Raw genomic sequence first — 14,584 nt, 5'->3', positions numbered from 1 at the left:
ACTGAGATATTGTCTGGTCCGACTGCCCTTCCATGTTTCGTTTTGTTTATAGCGATTCTGACTTCTTCTTTCATAATAGACTAATAGACTTCCATAGATTTGTTTTCGCGGTTGTAGAAAAACAGCTCTTCAATGTATTTACACCAACATTGTAGAATTTCTTTTTGGTCCAACAAAATTGTTTCATCATTTGCTAATTTGCGATTAATATGATTACAATTTGCTAATTTACGATTAATATGATCATAATTTGCTAATTTACGATTAATATGATTACAATTTGCTAATTTGCGACAAAACTATAGATCTGTTTGAGAGTGTGTTTTGGTGCAGTAAAGACGCAAAAATATAAATACGTACAATTCCCACTGGATTTTTTGGGTTCGTGTCCAAAGAGATGGCGCTGCCAGCTATATGCGCATTTTTAATCATAGCCCCATTCTCCTCGCCCCATTCGGTGCCCTCAATCAGTTTGATATCAATGGCCGAATCTTCATTGTTGACCAACACGAAGTCATTAAATTGGATAGCTCCTCCTTCCACCCATTCAGCTCCTTTCTCACAGTTCCAGGTCGTGAGAGTCCTGAACTTTGCTGGGCTCGGTTGGGTTGAGTCGCACCTGCAAAATTCGCCCATACATTGATATTGGACATCTAACGGTAATAGAATCAAACAAACGTTTGTGTACCTAACACAACATAACAGCAAAGAGTCAGAAAACGTGAAAATTTTGTCCGCCCAGATAGCTCAGTTGGTTTTAGCGCGTGACTTCATGAACAAAGAAGCGTCAAGATGAAGCGGTGCTAGTTCGACTCTCGGGGCTCTCCATTCAGAGGCACATAGTGGATGGAATAATTTCCCGGCAACAAGACTTCAACAATTGGAAACTTCACTCTGTCAATCTAAGTAACCGGCCCTGAGTCAAAAGCCTCTACAAGTATCCGAAACTACCAGGAATAACTTACCAAGGCTTTTTCAGTCCAAGGATAAAGATTCAAATCCAACCAAACCAAAAAATTCAATAAAATTGGGCGTAAAAGTTCCAATTCAGCATTAATTGTTTTCAAAGGAGTTTGTCTCTCGATCAAAAATGACAGACTTGTTTGCAAGTAAGTCTGAATAACTTGTTTAAACAAGCTACAGGTCAAACTTTTTTTTAAAGAAAATTTCTTTCTTTCAAAGAACAGCGTGATGCAAGTAAATTTAAACAACGCTTTAATAACACAAAGCATTGCTGCAAAAGAAGATAACTACAATAACACAAGTTGGGAAACACTGCATTACGTCATATGAACTCTCACCCTCCCCCGACCATAGGATGGTAAGTTTGGAATATCCAGAGTCCAAACCATCCCTGAGAGTGAACCGTGTTGTTTTCGAAAGTCCCAAGCTCCACGTTCTGCTGGCATATGTTGGGGTCAAAGGAAGGGCCGTCCGGGTTCTTGTGCATTCGATACCAAAACCCAAAGTGGGTTCCTCCCGCAGCGTGATTGTGACGTAAAATGTTGTCGGGATTGGTGACCCAGTACGCGGCTGTGGAGTACAGCTCATCATCAAAATCCATTGTGAATTTTTGCCAATAACTCAAAACAACAGACTTTATTGTTTTGTGGCGGCCAGGGAACGTAACCATGCGACGAGCTGACAAACAGCAACTAGTTCTACTTCTGGTGAACGTGGTTTCGAAAATTTTGCAAAAAACATTTCATTCAAACGAAAACACCGGATAAAATTGCAAGGGTTCTTGGTCAATGAGGTTTATCTGAGATCTGGCTTTTGGCAGATTGTTGTAAAGAACCTTTATGCCGTCGACCTATAAGGTACTTTTCTGTACGTTTTCAAAAAGCTGCATAAAACTCCATTCCGCCTCGCCTTGATACGATCGACGCTTGCTGCTACAATCACGTCATGCCATCTGCTTTAAGAAATATTCTGATCATCGTCAAGTGATGCGTTTACCGAATCATGATCACACGTCATCGCTATATTGCTTCAACACACGTCATAATGCAAGTGATGAAATCAGCTTACCGGGTGTGATGTCGTCATTGAGCAAAGACGTGCTTTGACGTACGAATACGGCGAGGTTGTATTGGATGATATTGCCAGTCTCGATGCCATCCTCTATGAAGATGGCGCCTCCCATGATGTCATAAACCACGTTCGATTCCACCAGGAGATTGTGCGTCCCTGTGTGAAGAAAGGATAACACTGGTCTACAAAAAAAAATCTTTTTTTTTTTGCTCCATGAACTTCGAAGATTGATTTAGAGTAATTTTGGGGTGCTGAATTTGAATCTGATGTCAGATTTATCCAATCACGTCAGTTTTGTGTGATATGATGACCACAAATTGTTACTTTTGTCAAAAGTGGAAGATTTGGCGTTGCGTTTACCACCAACATATGCAGTGCTATAACGAAAGGTGAGTGTTAGACAGGCCAAAACAGCCTAAATAAGGTTACTGAACAAGCGTCGTCATAGACCTGCTTAAATCTTTGTGGTTTCATGCAAAACATTGACGGAGAGAGGAGGTCAGTTATACTTTTAGCCTCCCTTTTAGCTTGTTACTACTGCCTTGTTAATAATGTTGCTTAGAAAAAAAATTGGTATCAAAATTATAGTTGGTGGGTGTATTTCAGCTACTTATGCACCACATGGCCTGGATTTCTGGTTGTAGCACAATGTGTATGTGTGATAAACGCAACATCAAATCTTCCACTTTTGACAAAAGTAACAATTTGCTGTTATCATATCTCACAAATCTGACGTGATAGGCAAAATCTCAGATCAGATTCGGATTCTGCATCCCAAAGATACTCTAAATCAGTTTTCAAAGTTCATAGAGCAAAAATTGTCTAGACCAATGTTATCAACTGAACGCGGCAGGACGTAGATTTTATTACAATAGTTACCAACAACCAAAGATTAACTCTAAGGCAATTAACGTACTCGCCAATGTTAACAAACTGAAGAAACTTTTCTTTAAATTTTCATCTTGAGAGCGACACTGAAAATCTTCATCTTTATATCTTTGCATTGTCTTCCATCTTTCTAATCTCTAATAATAAAACATATTAAACAACACGTTGGAGGGACACCTACCGTGGATGGTGATCGCTCGGTTGAAAGTCTTGTGGATGGAACAGCTTTTCACGTACATGCCCTGCACATCTCCCATTAAGTGCCAGTGGATTGGGTACCTGTAAATAATGGCAAACCTCAAACAGCATAGCCAACAATGCATAGCCCAACAATGTACAAAAACTTACAATATACAAGTCACAATAACCTAGAGAAACCATATCCTGTGTATGTTGATGATTGGCGTCAAGAATTCGATGATTGAAGATGATAAATGACAATCATTCTGACAAATTTCTCTTCTTTGTTTTGACGTGATGCACACTTCTGACCTACCGTCCCAGTCTGAAGGCTTGTCCGGCGTATGTCACTTCAATGTTCTCGATCCTAGACATTATAAAGGGGGAGCTTGGTTCTTGGGAGTGCATCATGATGGAAGCACCGAACTGGTCCGAACCAACTTCCTCACCAAATCGACCCTGGAAACCAAACGAACGTTACGAGGTAATTGTTTCATGGCGTCACTAAACAATTGGGTACTTTCTTTGCTTCCGTTCATACTCAGCTTCATCAATTTACTGTGCAAGCGGTTTAGAAAACAAAAATGGAAAACTTTGTGTCGAAATCCTCTACTAACCTGGAAGCAGGTTTGCGTGGCAAACATCCCTGTGTTGAAGCCCTCCTTGCACTTGGCTATCTCATCGTGCCAGGCGTGGTCATCGGAGCCCCTGAAGACGACGTTTCTGGTCAAGAGGCCAACCTCGGCTGGAGAAGACGGTTTGTTAGCCCATGGTGGTTGGTGAGATCCCAAACCACAGATACGGTCATGTGACCACAGATACGGTCATGTGACCACAAATACGTCATTAATGTGTATTGCAAAAATAAAGCAAAATGAAAACAATTTTAAACTTCTCTGCAACTTATGCTTTTCTCGTATAAAACATTTTTCAATATTATCTATTGGTGTAAAGCAAGGAACAAAGTCGGCTTGACAAGAGAGGATGCTTTGGACGGGTCAATGCAGAGGCAGGGTCTGGAGGCGATTGCGGCCCGTGGAAGTGGATCCGGCCACTTTCGGTAACGGGGACGCCACGGATTAAAATAGGACATACACAGTTACACACACACACACACACACACACACACACACACACACACACACACACCTTCATGTGCTAAAAGCAACTCTATGAGTTGTAAAACCAACCAACCTCTGAAATCGACGTCGACACCTCCGAGAGTTTCCGTTACGCCAAGATGTTTGTACGTCAGAGCCTCAGTGAGAGTCAGGGTGCGTTGATCTGTGAATGAACAATCAAAATGCGCTTCTTGCCCACTGCACTGCTGTATGACTTCCACCAGACGTAATGAATGCAGCCCAGGTGCAAGCTTGTCATTGCTGATAAAAAATATGTGACACAAGCAAATGCAAAACAAAAATGTTTCCCATACAAACCTGACGATATGGCCGAGATCTCCATTTCTTCGTTCTCTGATTGAGAATGTCGCAGACCAGTTGTCGCTATAACGATTTTATCTCCGACACGCCAATCAACGGGGATTTGTAGATTGATCTGAAAGATAATATATTGTCATGTTTCGACACGTTGCACCGATGTAACAATGAACCTAATATCGCAATCACAAAACATGTTGATGAACGCCTCACAAATACGCGTCACAACAGCAAATGTGCTAACTAGACATTTATAGATATGCGTATGACTACGTACGAAACATTTGCCTTGGTGGTCTTCCCCGTCGTAACCTACTGCTGTCTGTGCATGAAAGCCGTCAAAAAAGTGCACAGACGGAGTCGCGACGAAGGAAGCAACTACCCTCTTTTATATTGTCAACATACAATCTACACACTCTTGACAAGTGTGGAAAATTATTATTATCATTATGACGATACGTTCTAAGCCCGTTGTCACGTTTAATTTCTCTAAGACTTCATAATTTTAATAACCAGGCCGATTTTTTAAGTTACTTTTTATTTGTTGGGTCACTTTTTTTTGCATATTTTTTGCCTAATCCCCTATTTATTTATCTTTCATTGCTACTGGAGAGATGAATTTACATTCTATGTAGTGTCAAAACTTTTAATAAACCTTCTACTATGGTTATGGCACTGTTCTACTTCGATAAAACAAATTGTGTTAACGACATTTAGTCACTTGTTTTCCCTGCAACAGCTATAACGTGTTTGATTTGACAGAAACTTCCTGCCAGAGAATGTAAAACAATACATACAGTCCATTGTGTAATTTGAAAGTGTGATTATGATTTGAGTACAAATTGAAACTAATTTAGATGCTTTTTTATGTTGAATTGCTGCCATTTTTTTCGTTTTCTTGTTTTCGCAAAATTAAAGTCACCTTTTTGAGTTTTTTAGGTTACAAAAAAAATCGTCCTACTAATAACATATAGCGCCACATCCACAGTGCAAGCTATACTCTTGGGCGCTGCAGGCCTATATGACGATAGTGATGAAATAATACATTCGAGATTGAAAATGAAACCATTTTGTCCCCTGTACTTGAGTCCAGTGTTTTGTGTTTTCTTTGGGTGGTAACTATTCACTAATCACACATGATTTTGGCGGCCAGAAACGTGTGCCAGGTGGAACTTGGCCCTAAACCATACCATGACCCCTACTCCGTCATAGACACAAACAGTTTTATTCTCTATCATTTTACGGATCTTCAAGCAACTGAAATGAATAAATTGCTCTTCACCTCTGTCGCTCCCGCTTCAGCAGTTGACGCTAATCGTGCCCAGGTGTTGTCCACCGGCAACCCGTGTAGGTCCAGAGTACCGTTTCGCACGGCCAGAGTTTTGGCCCCGTAAATGGGAAGCTCGGGTGATCTCAAGTTGCCATACATCACAATCTGAGCTTTCTTCATGAATGGTGAAGCTTCCGTTCCAACCTGAGTGAGAATATACCTTCAACAGAACATACTGTGGTTATGTAATAAGATGAACAATCTCAGGCTGTTTCCACTGGGCCAAACATCCCTGAAGCTCTTCGTTTCCAATTACGCGGGTGCAGCTGTCTCATAATTAATTGTGCTGCGTAAGAAACCAACTAAAATTTGCAGTTTGGTAAAATACAGTATAAAGCATGACTTTGGTTTTGGACCGGACGTGTTTACAGATAGATAAGTATTTCTCAGTTCACTTTCATTTCATTTATGTCCACCACAAGACACAGTAAACGCAGAAGCACAGCTGGAGTTAGAAAATAACAAAAGCAACAACACATGAACATTATAACGTGGCCACAAATTTCATAAGATAATAGACAAGTATGTTGGCTTGATAATATCATCTGCGTGAAAAGTAAATCAGAAAGAAACTGTATAGTTAAAAATAAATTATTCTGTTCAAACAGGTAGTTAGCAATTACTAGCCAAGTGATCAGGGTCCACTATGAACATTGCCCAAAATCAACATTAGAAACACAACTTAACGGGTCCAGGTTGGCCTGTTAAAACAACTAAACCACCGTAGTATTTACTATGAGTCATCAAGTAGACGCTGATGTCTCTCGATCTCAGTTCTGGCTTCCCGATGTTAAGGTAAATTTTAAGTTATACAACGATCCATCAACCACCATGCAATCAAACGATTAAACATAACAAGTGAATAGACTTGGTCAGGTTCACATGGACTTCAGAAATACAAGTGGTATGATCACTTTGAGATGTTAAAGCTGGATTGGTTCACAGTTACGCTCACCTGCAAGAGTCCCCCGTTAGTGATGAGGATGTTCTCAGCGTGCAAGGATACTCCAGCACCATCTTGCTCGTCGAATATCAGCTCTCCTCCGTCGATAAGCAGCATGGTCATCACTGCTGTGTCTGTGTCCAAGAGTACAGTCTGGCCCTGACAGTAAGGTTGGTGTTTAAACAGACATTCTTTTAATGACAAGTGGACGAGATCGACGCATATTGCAGTTACACTCAAACAATTCTCTATCTCATTCCCTACCCGATTGACACAAGCTCACCAAATCCCACCTACTTGTCAAAGTATTTTATTGCTTAAAATAAACGCTTATCAATTACTATGAGATTAATCTAAAAGTGCATGTCAAAATTTAGTACAAAAAGCAATAGTTGGAATAAGGAATGGAACACTTGGATACTGCCATTGAAAAATAGCATATCGTTACACGCCATGGAAAGCAGATGTGCTTACGTCCTTGCAGACACGAGCGTTCAACTCGGCCAATCTAATAAAAGGTCAAAGAGAAGCATATTTTGCTGCATCTTGAATCATTGCAGCCTGTCCATGTCCAAACTATCACACAAATCCTTACTTTTTGTATAACGACAAAGTCCTTGTCAACCGGAAGGCTGGTTCCTCCCCAAGTGAACACGGAGGACCATCGATCGATGTAATAGAAGTCTGCTGCATTTTGCGTCGCGATTCCTTTTGATCCAACATTGACTTCTACCTGTTGAAGAGAACGACATTGTTCTATATTGTTTCAAGGTCCACTTCATTCATTCATCTCAAAGTTAATCACCTTCAAATGAAGTAAAAGGACATTTACCAAGTCGCAGTTAACCGTGATTTTCTTAACGAAAAGTTACTGTTTGCAAAAGCAAAACTTATTTAAGTAGAAAGCAATCTTTTTGTTGATCCATATAAAGTGGAGAAGCAATTTCAAGTTTTGAAGACAGAGGCGCTTCGCCATCTCTCTAAGACAAAAGTGCATCCATCCATTTTCTAATAGCTTTGATCGAAGTATGAAAAACGTTCAACTTTAGCCTACTCTGGGCATCTCATGCTTGGATCGACTCACCTGACGCAACTAAATATATCCAATAATTTAAAAACTAAGTCGATCAACTTCTATAACACTCGGGGACGCAGCTTGGGGTGGTATATACTTTTGAAAGCAAACTCGGGCGAGGATTACATTATTTGGAGAAGTGTACGTATATTCCGAAATAGAAAGATAAATAAAAAAAGAACTAAAATCATTTTTATAGGCTAACAATCATTCGCTTGCTAAGTTAAGCTTTTTTTCCTAACAAGTTAGCATATTAATAATAATTGATAATGTAATATGCCATTTCAACAGCAACGTCGTAAGCCAGCATGTGTTTGATGCAGTGATGCCGCCTAAACAAAATTATGAAAACAATATCTAATCTTAGCCAATCCTAAAAGCTAACCGTTGCCTAAACAATCTTATAAAAAAAACATGACGTTCGACCGGCCTTATTTTGCTCAACTGTTCTGGGCTAACGCAGCTCCGTCAATGAGTCTGGTATTTTTCTGCTCATGCTGCAAGAATGAAATAAGCCTATAAGCTAATAACCTCCAGCACGTACCTTGGCCTGCATGGAACCCTGGTGGGAATTAGTTGTGCAAGTAATCGTGGTGTCGGCTGCTGTCACAACATCACACGTGCTCCCGTCGATGTTTACAGTGGGTGTCGAGCTAGAAAAGAGCAGAAGCGTTATCGTTGCGATATGGCATCTTCTGATTTGTTAATAATTGTGACCAGTAGATACATCTGTGCTTTAATTAACCTCTAGTGGAAAATATCAGGCAGCGCCTTTGATGATTTTTTTTTACTTTATAGGTTTGTAAAGTTGATATCGCGCCCAAACAATCGTTGCATGGAACGTACTTGCCGCCAGTGAGAAAGTTGTCACTGTAGTCAAAGTCTGGCCGACTATGGAAATGTCATGAGTTATTAAAACAAAGACTTGACAACTTACGAAAAACCTGATCCTGTGATAGTGATCAACGTTCCCCCTCCTGTGCCCCCTATGCTGGGGTTTACTGATGTTATCTCTGGGGTCATGCTCGATTGGTAGTGGTATGATATCGTCGTTGAGTAGCTATCTTCTCCATTAGCAACTGTGATTGTACAGTCGGTAGTTCCTGCGTTTTTGCATTATTATCAATTACAATGACTTCAATGGACATGTTTTTTGTTCACGCTAGGGTTTGTACAAGTAGCCTACCTGCACATCAGAGGCTGCAATTTGTTGCTTTGCCTACTGCAAGGTTCCGTTTCATGTTTATCAATGCAAGCCAAAATTGCAAACCAAAGAGAATATTATGAAAAGGTGACTTGTGAAATATTCAGTTCGAAATTCATCTGTGGCTGTTCTAAAACTTTATTGAATTTACTGATGACTTATGACGATGTGACAAACGTGTCCTGATTACAATTTAGATAGTCTCGAAAATTCACAAAAGTATGCATGGGATACCCATAACAACCCACCTTCACTATTGATAGGCCACACTTCCTCTAACCTCAACCAATCATTTAAATTTTAAAGTTATAACATTGTATGGTTTCAGCAAAATATACTGCTACGTGTAATACAGGCTAGGCTAGCTAACACACAACAACATTTTGGTATGTTCCCAAGCCGATGTAATATCCTGCTAAGCCTAAACTCTATTAGTAGCGAGGTTTTGCCCATCCGGGTTTGATAGGTGATCACTGCAGGGCCATTTTTTATGACCTAAAAATTGAAAAATATGACTTTATTTTTAGAGCATCAAATTTTTGCTAATCTCCTTAATCAATAACTCGTTTGTAAGTTTTTACATGTATTTTAAACAACAACACACTCGAACAACTAACAAAACACTTCTGTTTCACTTGAAAATCACTACAAAAGTTCAAATGTTTAATGCATGTACCTACTAAACCAGCTACTAAGTAATAAGAGTCAAAGCTCTGAGCTCGAAAAGTAGCCTACCCTTGGCTCTTAAGATCTCAGCACTGGCTGCCTACTGCAAGTGTTTATAATATTCAGAGACTAGATAGTCTGATGATGCCACAATGCAAATAGATAGGCTATCAAACAGCAAGCGCTATTACTAGGCTACAGAAAATAATGAAACTGTTGCTTCCAATGCTTCGTAAAACTCAGCTTGAGAACTCTCACTGCTTCCCTCATCCACAAATTACCAAATTTCAATGTCTACAGGAGCAGCTGTTTGAACTGCATTTACGAAGTTACTAGGGTTCAATATTCACATTTTAAAGTAAAAATGCAAAGTCATACTTTATGATCTGAAACAGAAAATATGACTTTTTATGACTTTATAACTTCTTAAATTGACCCCCCCGTAACAACGTCGTTGTTTCACTGTTATCAGTTTGACAACTTTCTGTACCACCGAAAAAAATATGACTTTAGTGACTTTTACTGGCCCTAGACTGATCAGTCACTTGCTGCTGCTGACCTTTCCCGACCTGAAAGTACTAACCGTCAGCAAGGTATCCGTTGGCTGGTGTGATGCACATGACACTCGTCGAGGCCAAGGACGCGCCATCTATCTCACAGATGTTGCCACAGATGGTTATGACAGAGTTTTGTGAGAATCCGTTACCGGTGACTTCGACGGTCTGTCCTCCCCCGTAGCTCCCTGAGTTGACATTGCGTCACTCTCATTCAGTAAAATGTCAGTCAGCGTAATCAAATTAAGCTATATCATAAAATATGGGTTAAACACTCCACCATAGCCTACATGCACAATGTGCATTCAGTGCAACGCAAGCATAAAGTCAAGCAATAGTCAGAAGATAAATACGTCGCTGTCCAGTGGTAGGAATATTTCCTTTGCAGCGTGCGTCACAATGCGACGCTGGCGCTTTTCACACCAATAACAAGAAAGTGACAGAGAACTTTTCTCATACCTTCGTTGGGAGATATACTTGTGATAGTCAACAAATATGTGAAAGAGGGTATCACATCGGCTAATCCTTTCCCAGCGACATTGATCTAGAAAAGTATTGTAATTTGACAATAAGTTTTCTTCCCTAAAATATTAATAAGTGAAATGTTAAAATGTTAGTTCTTCAAGCAAAAGAAGGGTGAGATAAAACAACACATTTCAACTCTAGACATTTGTTATGAAGCGCAATTTGAAAGAAGCGCTCCATTCAATGGAAAGGAATACTTATGGCTCACTGGTACAGTTTTAATTTTAACTGAACGATTAGTAGAGTCATTTTCAGAGGATCCGTGACCGTGTTGAGGATACCAAAGTTTCTCAGTGGATTTAACAAGGACAATTGATACTAAAAAAAATAAGCTCCCATATACCTCGCGAAAATGGAGGGAAAGTTGTTATTTTTGACGTTTTTCAAAATGGCCGCCACTGTCATCTTGGAAAACTGATAAAGTTCTATTTCTTGACGTGGATGGCCAAAAATGACAATTTAGATGTCAATTCCCACTAATTTTGGTGTCAGAAACACAATGGAATGGCATAATTCATGATTCAGAGTCCTCTTGACATCAAAATCCAAGATGGCAGACGTATTCGGTCCCCTACTGTATTAAGATTCACTATCACTGCAGGACAAATATGATGCTTTTAAATTAACTGAAAAACTTTGGTACCGTATCGTAAACACGGTCACGGATCCTCTGAAACTAAAATGTAAACCAAGAATGCTGACTGATTGAGATTTCTGTTTACTTTTTGCAGGTTTATTGCTTAAGATTCATTAAGCATGGATAGTAGAGAATAAGTGATGTGCCTAACGCAGGGCCTGAATTAAAATGCATATTATGTCAACAACCGTGTATAGCTGATGATCGTATGGACAATGCATCTGATACAAAGTGGGAGAATCTGAAAAGCAAGACTTTTAGGTGTAAGGAACTTGATAAATTTCAGCATGCCTATGCAGCAATGGAAGGGGACAAGGGGCCTAAAGGCCTATACATGCATAGTAAATGTTACATCCAGGTCAGCAGTAATCGCTATATTCAGCAAGCACAGAATCGTAAACGGAAAACTGAACAATAAGAAGAAGCTCAAGCATCAACTTCAAGTCAACAACTGCCAGAAAATGTGCCTAAAAAGCTTCGTTCTAGTACTGGGGTGGTTCATGATAAGAATCTCTGTGTGTGGTGTATGAAGGGACCACAAAAAACAGTAATCCTGGCAAATCCAAACTTTTGCTTCTGTCAACAGAAGACGCGTGAAACCAGTTCAACTTGCATACAGTTTGTCTGTTAGATGAGCTTATAAGAGAAAGATTGAATACCCTATACTCGCATCTATCCCAGACAGTCGAACGGCGTTTGGATTGGAAATTCGTTATCATCGTGGATGTTGGCGCAATTATGTCAGCAACCCTCTGAAGAATTCTTTGTCTGATGAAAATACAGAGCATCTGCAACAGGTTAATCTTCGAGAGGCCCAAGCAATCTTCTTTCATCATGTCCGTCAAGTTATCTTTGAAAATCATGAAATTCGTACACTGCAAGGTCTACTAATGGATTACAAACGCATTACTTCAAATTATGGATACTATTCCACAGCAAAGTCCAGTTTCTTAAAGGAAATTCTGATCAAGGAATTCGGAAATGACATAGCATTTCATGAACGAGGTCAGAAGAATGTGAGTGAACTGGTATATGATACGAGAGCTGCAGGTTCATATCTTGAGGCTGCAATATCCTCTCTAGGTGTAAGCGACGATAACCTGGTGAAAAATGTAGCTGGGAGACTCAGAGATCAGATCATCAAAACAAAAACTATTCCTTGGCCTCCTCCATACATACATGAGTTAGAAAATGAAGACCTAAATGATCTCCTCTTGAAGCTCATCACTTGGTTAAAGCACCCCACCAAGTCTGAAGTCGATGACACGCCCCCAGTCAGATCAATTGCATCTATTTTGACCAGCTACATCACTGGAAGACGTACTGCATTTGAGACAAACCTATATGTACTGCTACATGGTATGGCAAAGAGCAGAGAAATGGTAGACATATTAAATAAGGATGGTCTGGGAATCAGTTACAATGATGTACTTATGCTTAGAGATTTCTGGTCAGTTACTGACCTGAAGCATTCAACTGAGTGTCCATTTGAACTTTCTGAAGGAACACCCGCAATATGTATAATCGACAACGATGACTTCAAAAGTGACACTTTGACTGGAAGTGGCCAATCACATCGTACAAATGTCATGTTTGTCCAGCCAGACCTGCCTGAGTTAAATCTACCCACGCTGATTGAAGATAGACCAGTTGTAAATACCACCTTGCCTTCCTACCTCTCTGCTAGTCTCAAAAAACTTGAAAGCCAGATGCAAAGAGTTGAACCATACAAAACAGTCAAGCGTGGTGACAGGTGAACCACCCATCAGACCAAGGGTAGCGGATGACCAACATCTGGACACAGCTCCTCAAAGAATGAGAGGTGTTATCCATGCATTGGCCCGAGCTAAGGCAGACGGAACAAGACCAAAGCCAGAAGATCAGACCGTACCAGCCTTTTGATCAGAAGATCAGACCGAGTCTATTCCAAAACAAAGTCCCTTACTGCTCGAATACCATGTAGTAAAAGAGGTAATTTTGCAACTCAAGAAATCGAGAAGACAGGACGTGAAAACCTGAGGCAACTGAAGAAATGCAGAGTAAGGCATTTTCCTCTGTCATCAAACTTGTTGAGGCAAGTGATGACTTAAACATCGAAGACTTATTGCAGCATCGAGTAACAGATGAGTGCCTTTCAATATTTAATGCAAATGGTACTATGCGTACGTACAGAAAAAACTGACAAGAACATGCATGCCTTACCATGATATTTACACATCAATAGTAGACATTGGACTAATATGGCGTCTAACAACCCCTACTACTGAAGACAGAGAAAAAGCAGATGGAACCAAGTTAACGTGGGGAGAGTATGGTGAGAAACGTGTAAACTTTGTCCTGAACCGACATAGGAATGCAGAACGTATTATCTTGGTGAATGACTCGTACGAGCAAGACTTCTCCATCAAAGATAATGAACGACAACACCGTCAATAAAATCAGTCCATTCGCAATGTGTTTATGAAGTCAGAGGACAAATTTCATTTTAGTAGAGACTTTCATGCTCTTCTTAGTAAGCCAGAGAATAAAGTTCGCCTTCAAGCATTCATCGAGGCTGCCTTCAAACAAAGGGCATTTACAATCACTACTCAGCTCATATATTGTGTTGTTGGCAAACCAGCAAGGCATCTCACCACATATGAAGTATTGCAGAATCTCAGATGCGCCAATGCCGAAGCAGACACAGCTCTGTTCACACTCTATGGTAAACTGCGATCCGAGGAGTATTCAGAAGACGATGTCATAGACACTAAGGATACCGATAACTATGTTCAGGCAGCCTATGTGGCTCGGCAACTATCAGGACTATTGTGCTTGAAACGCAAATCTCAGCTGATAAATGCTCGATGTTTGTGTGATAAGGCAATGACGCAGTCTTTGATCCCACTTCATGTTCTTACCGGATGCCATCATAACTCCTGCTTTTATGGAGTAGGCAAGAAGACTATTGTTGACCGTGTAGAACAATCGTCAGAAGCTTACAACCTCCTTAAGAGTTGTGGCACAATCCTCCCGGTCACACAAGAAATCATCAATGACTTGCAGAAATTTGTTATCCGGTACATCTATCGTGACAGCAAACACAAGACACTGGGAGAGGTGAGAGCAG

General features: G+C 40.3%; 1 protein-coding gene across 1 annotated transcript in view; it reads right to left on the bottom strand.

The window, feature by feature from the left end:
* LOC145784891 (fibrocystin-L-like) overlaps nucleotides 1–14,584 on the bottom strand; it is a 100,597-nt gene that overhangs the window by 43,556 nt on the left and 42,457 nt on the right. The window contains exons 38-52 of the mRNA XM_082596729.1: nucleotides 10,773–10,857; nucleotides 10,343–10,501; nucleotides 8,827–8,992; nucleotides 8,434–8,542; nucleotides 7,410–7,547; nucleotides 6,827–6,973; nucleotides 5,824–6,015; nucleotides 4,542–4,659; nucleotides 4,297–4,386; nucleotides 3,720–3,847; nucleotides 3,419–3,561; nucleotides 3,104–3,201; nucleotides 2,032–2,190; nucleotides 1,302–1,533; nucleotides 361–619 (exon numbers count right to left, since the gene is read on the bottom strand). Coding sequence (XP_082452855.1) covers nucleotides 361–619; nucleotides 1,302–1,533; nucleotides 2,032–2,190; nucleotides 3,104–3,201; nucleotides 3,419–3,561; nucleotides 3,720–3,847; nucleotides 4,297–4,386; nucleotides 4,542–4,659; nucleotides 5,824–6,015; nucleotides 6,827–6,973; nucleotides 7,410–7,547; nucleotides 8,434–8,542; nucleotides 8,827–8,992; nucleotides 10,343–10,501; nucleotides 10,773–10,857 — 2,223 coding nt within the window. The remainder of the gene's footprint in view (nucleotides 1–360; nucleotides 620–1,301; nucleotides 1,534–2,031; nucleotides 2,191–3,103; nucleotides 3,202–3,418; nucleotides 3,562–3,719; nucleotides 3,848–4,296; nucleotides 4,387–4,541; nucleotides 4,660–5,823; nucleotides 6,016–6,826; nucleotides 6,974–7,409; nucleotides 7,548–8,433; nucleotides 8,543–8,826; nucleotides 8,993–10,342; nucleotides 10,502–10,772; nucleotides 10,858–14,584) is intronic.

The sequence above is a fragment of the Aplidium turbinatum genome, chromosome 15 (genome assembly GCF_918807975.1).
Source record: "Aplidium turbinatum chromosome 15, kaAplTurb1.1, whole genome shotgun sequence".
In the NCBI taxonomy this organism is placed as follows: Eukaryota; Metazoa; Chordata; class Ascidiacea; order Aplousobranchia; family Polyclinidae; genus Aplidium; species Aplidium turbinatum.
This window is presented reverse-complemented; position numbering and strand designations above follow the sequence as displayed.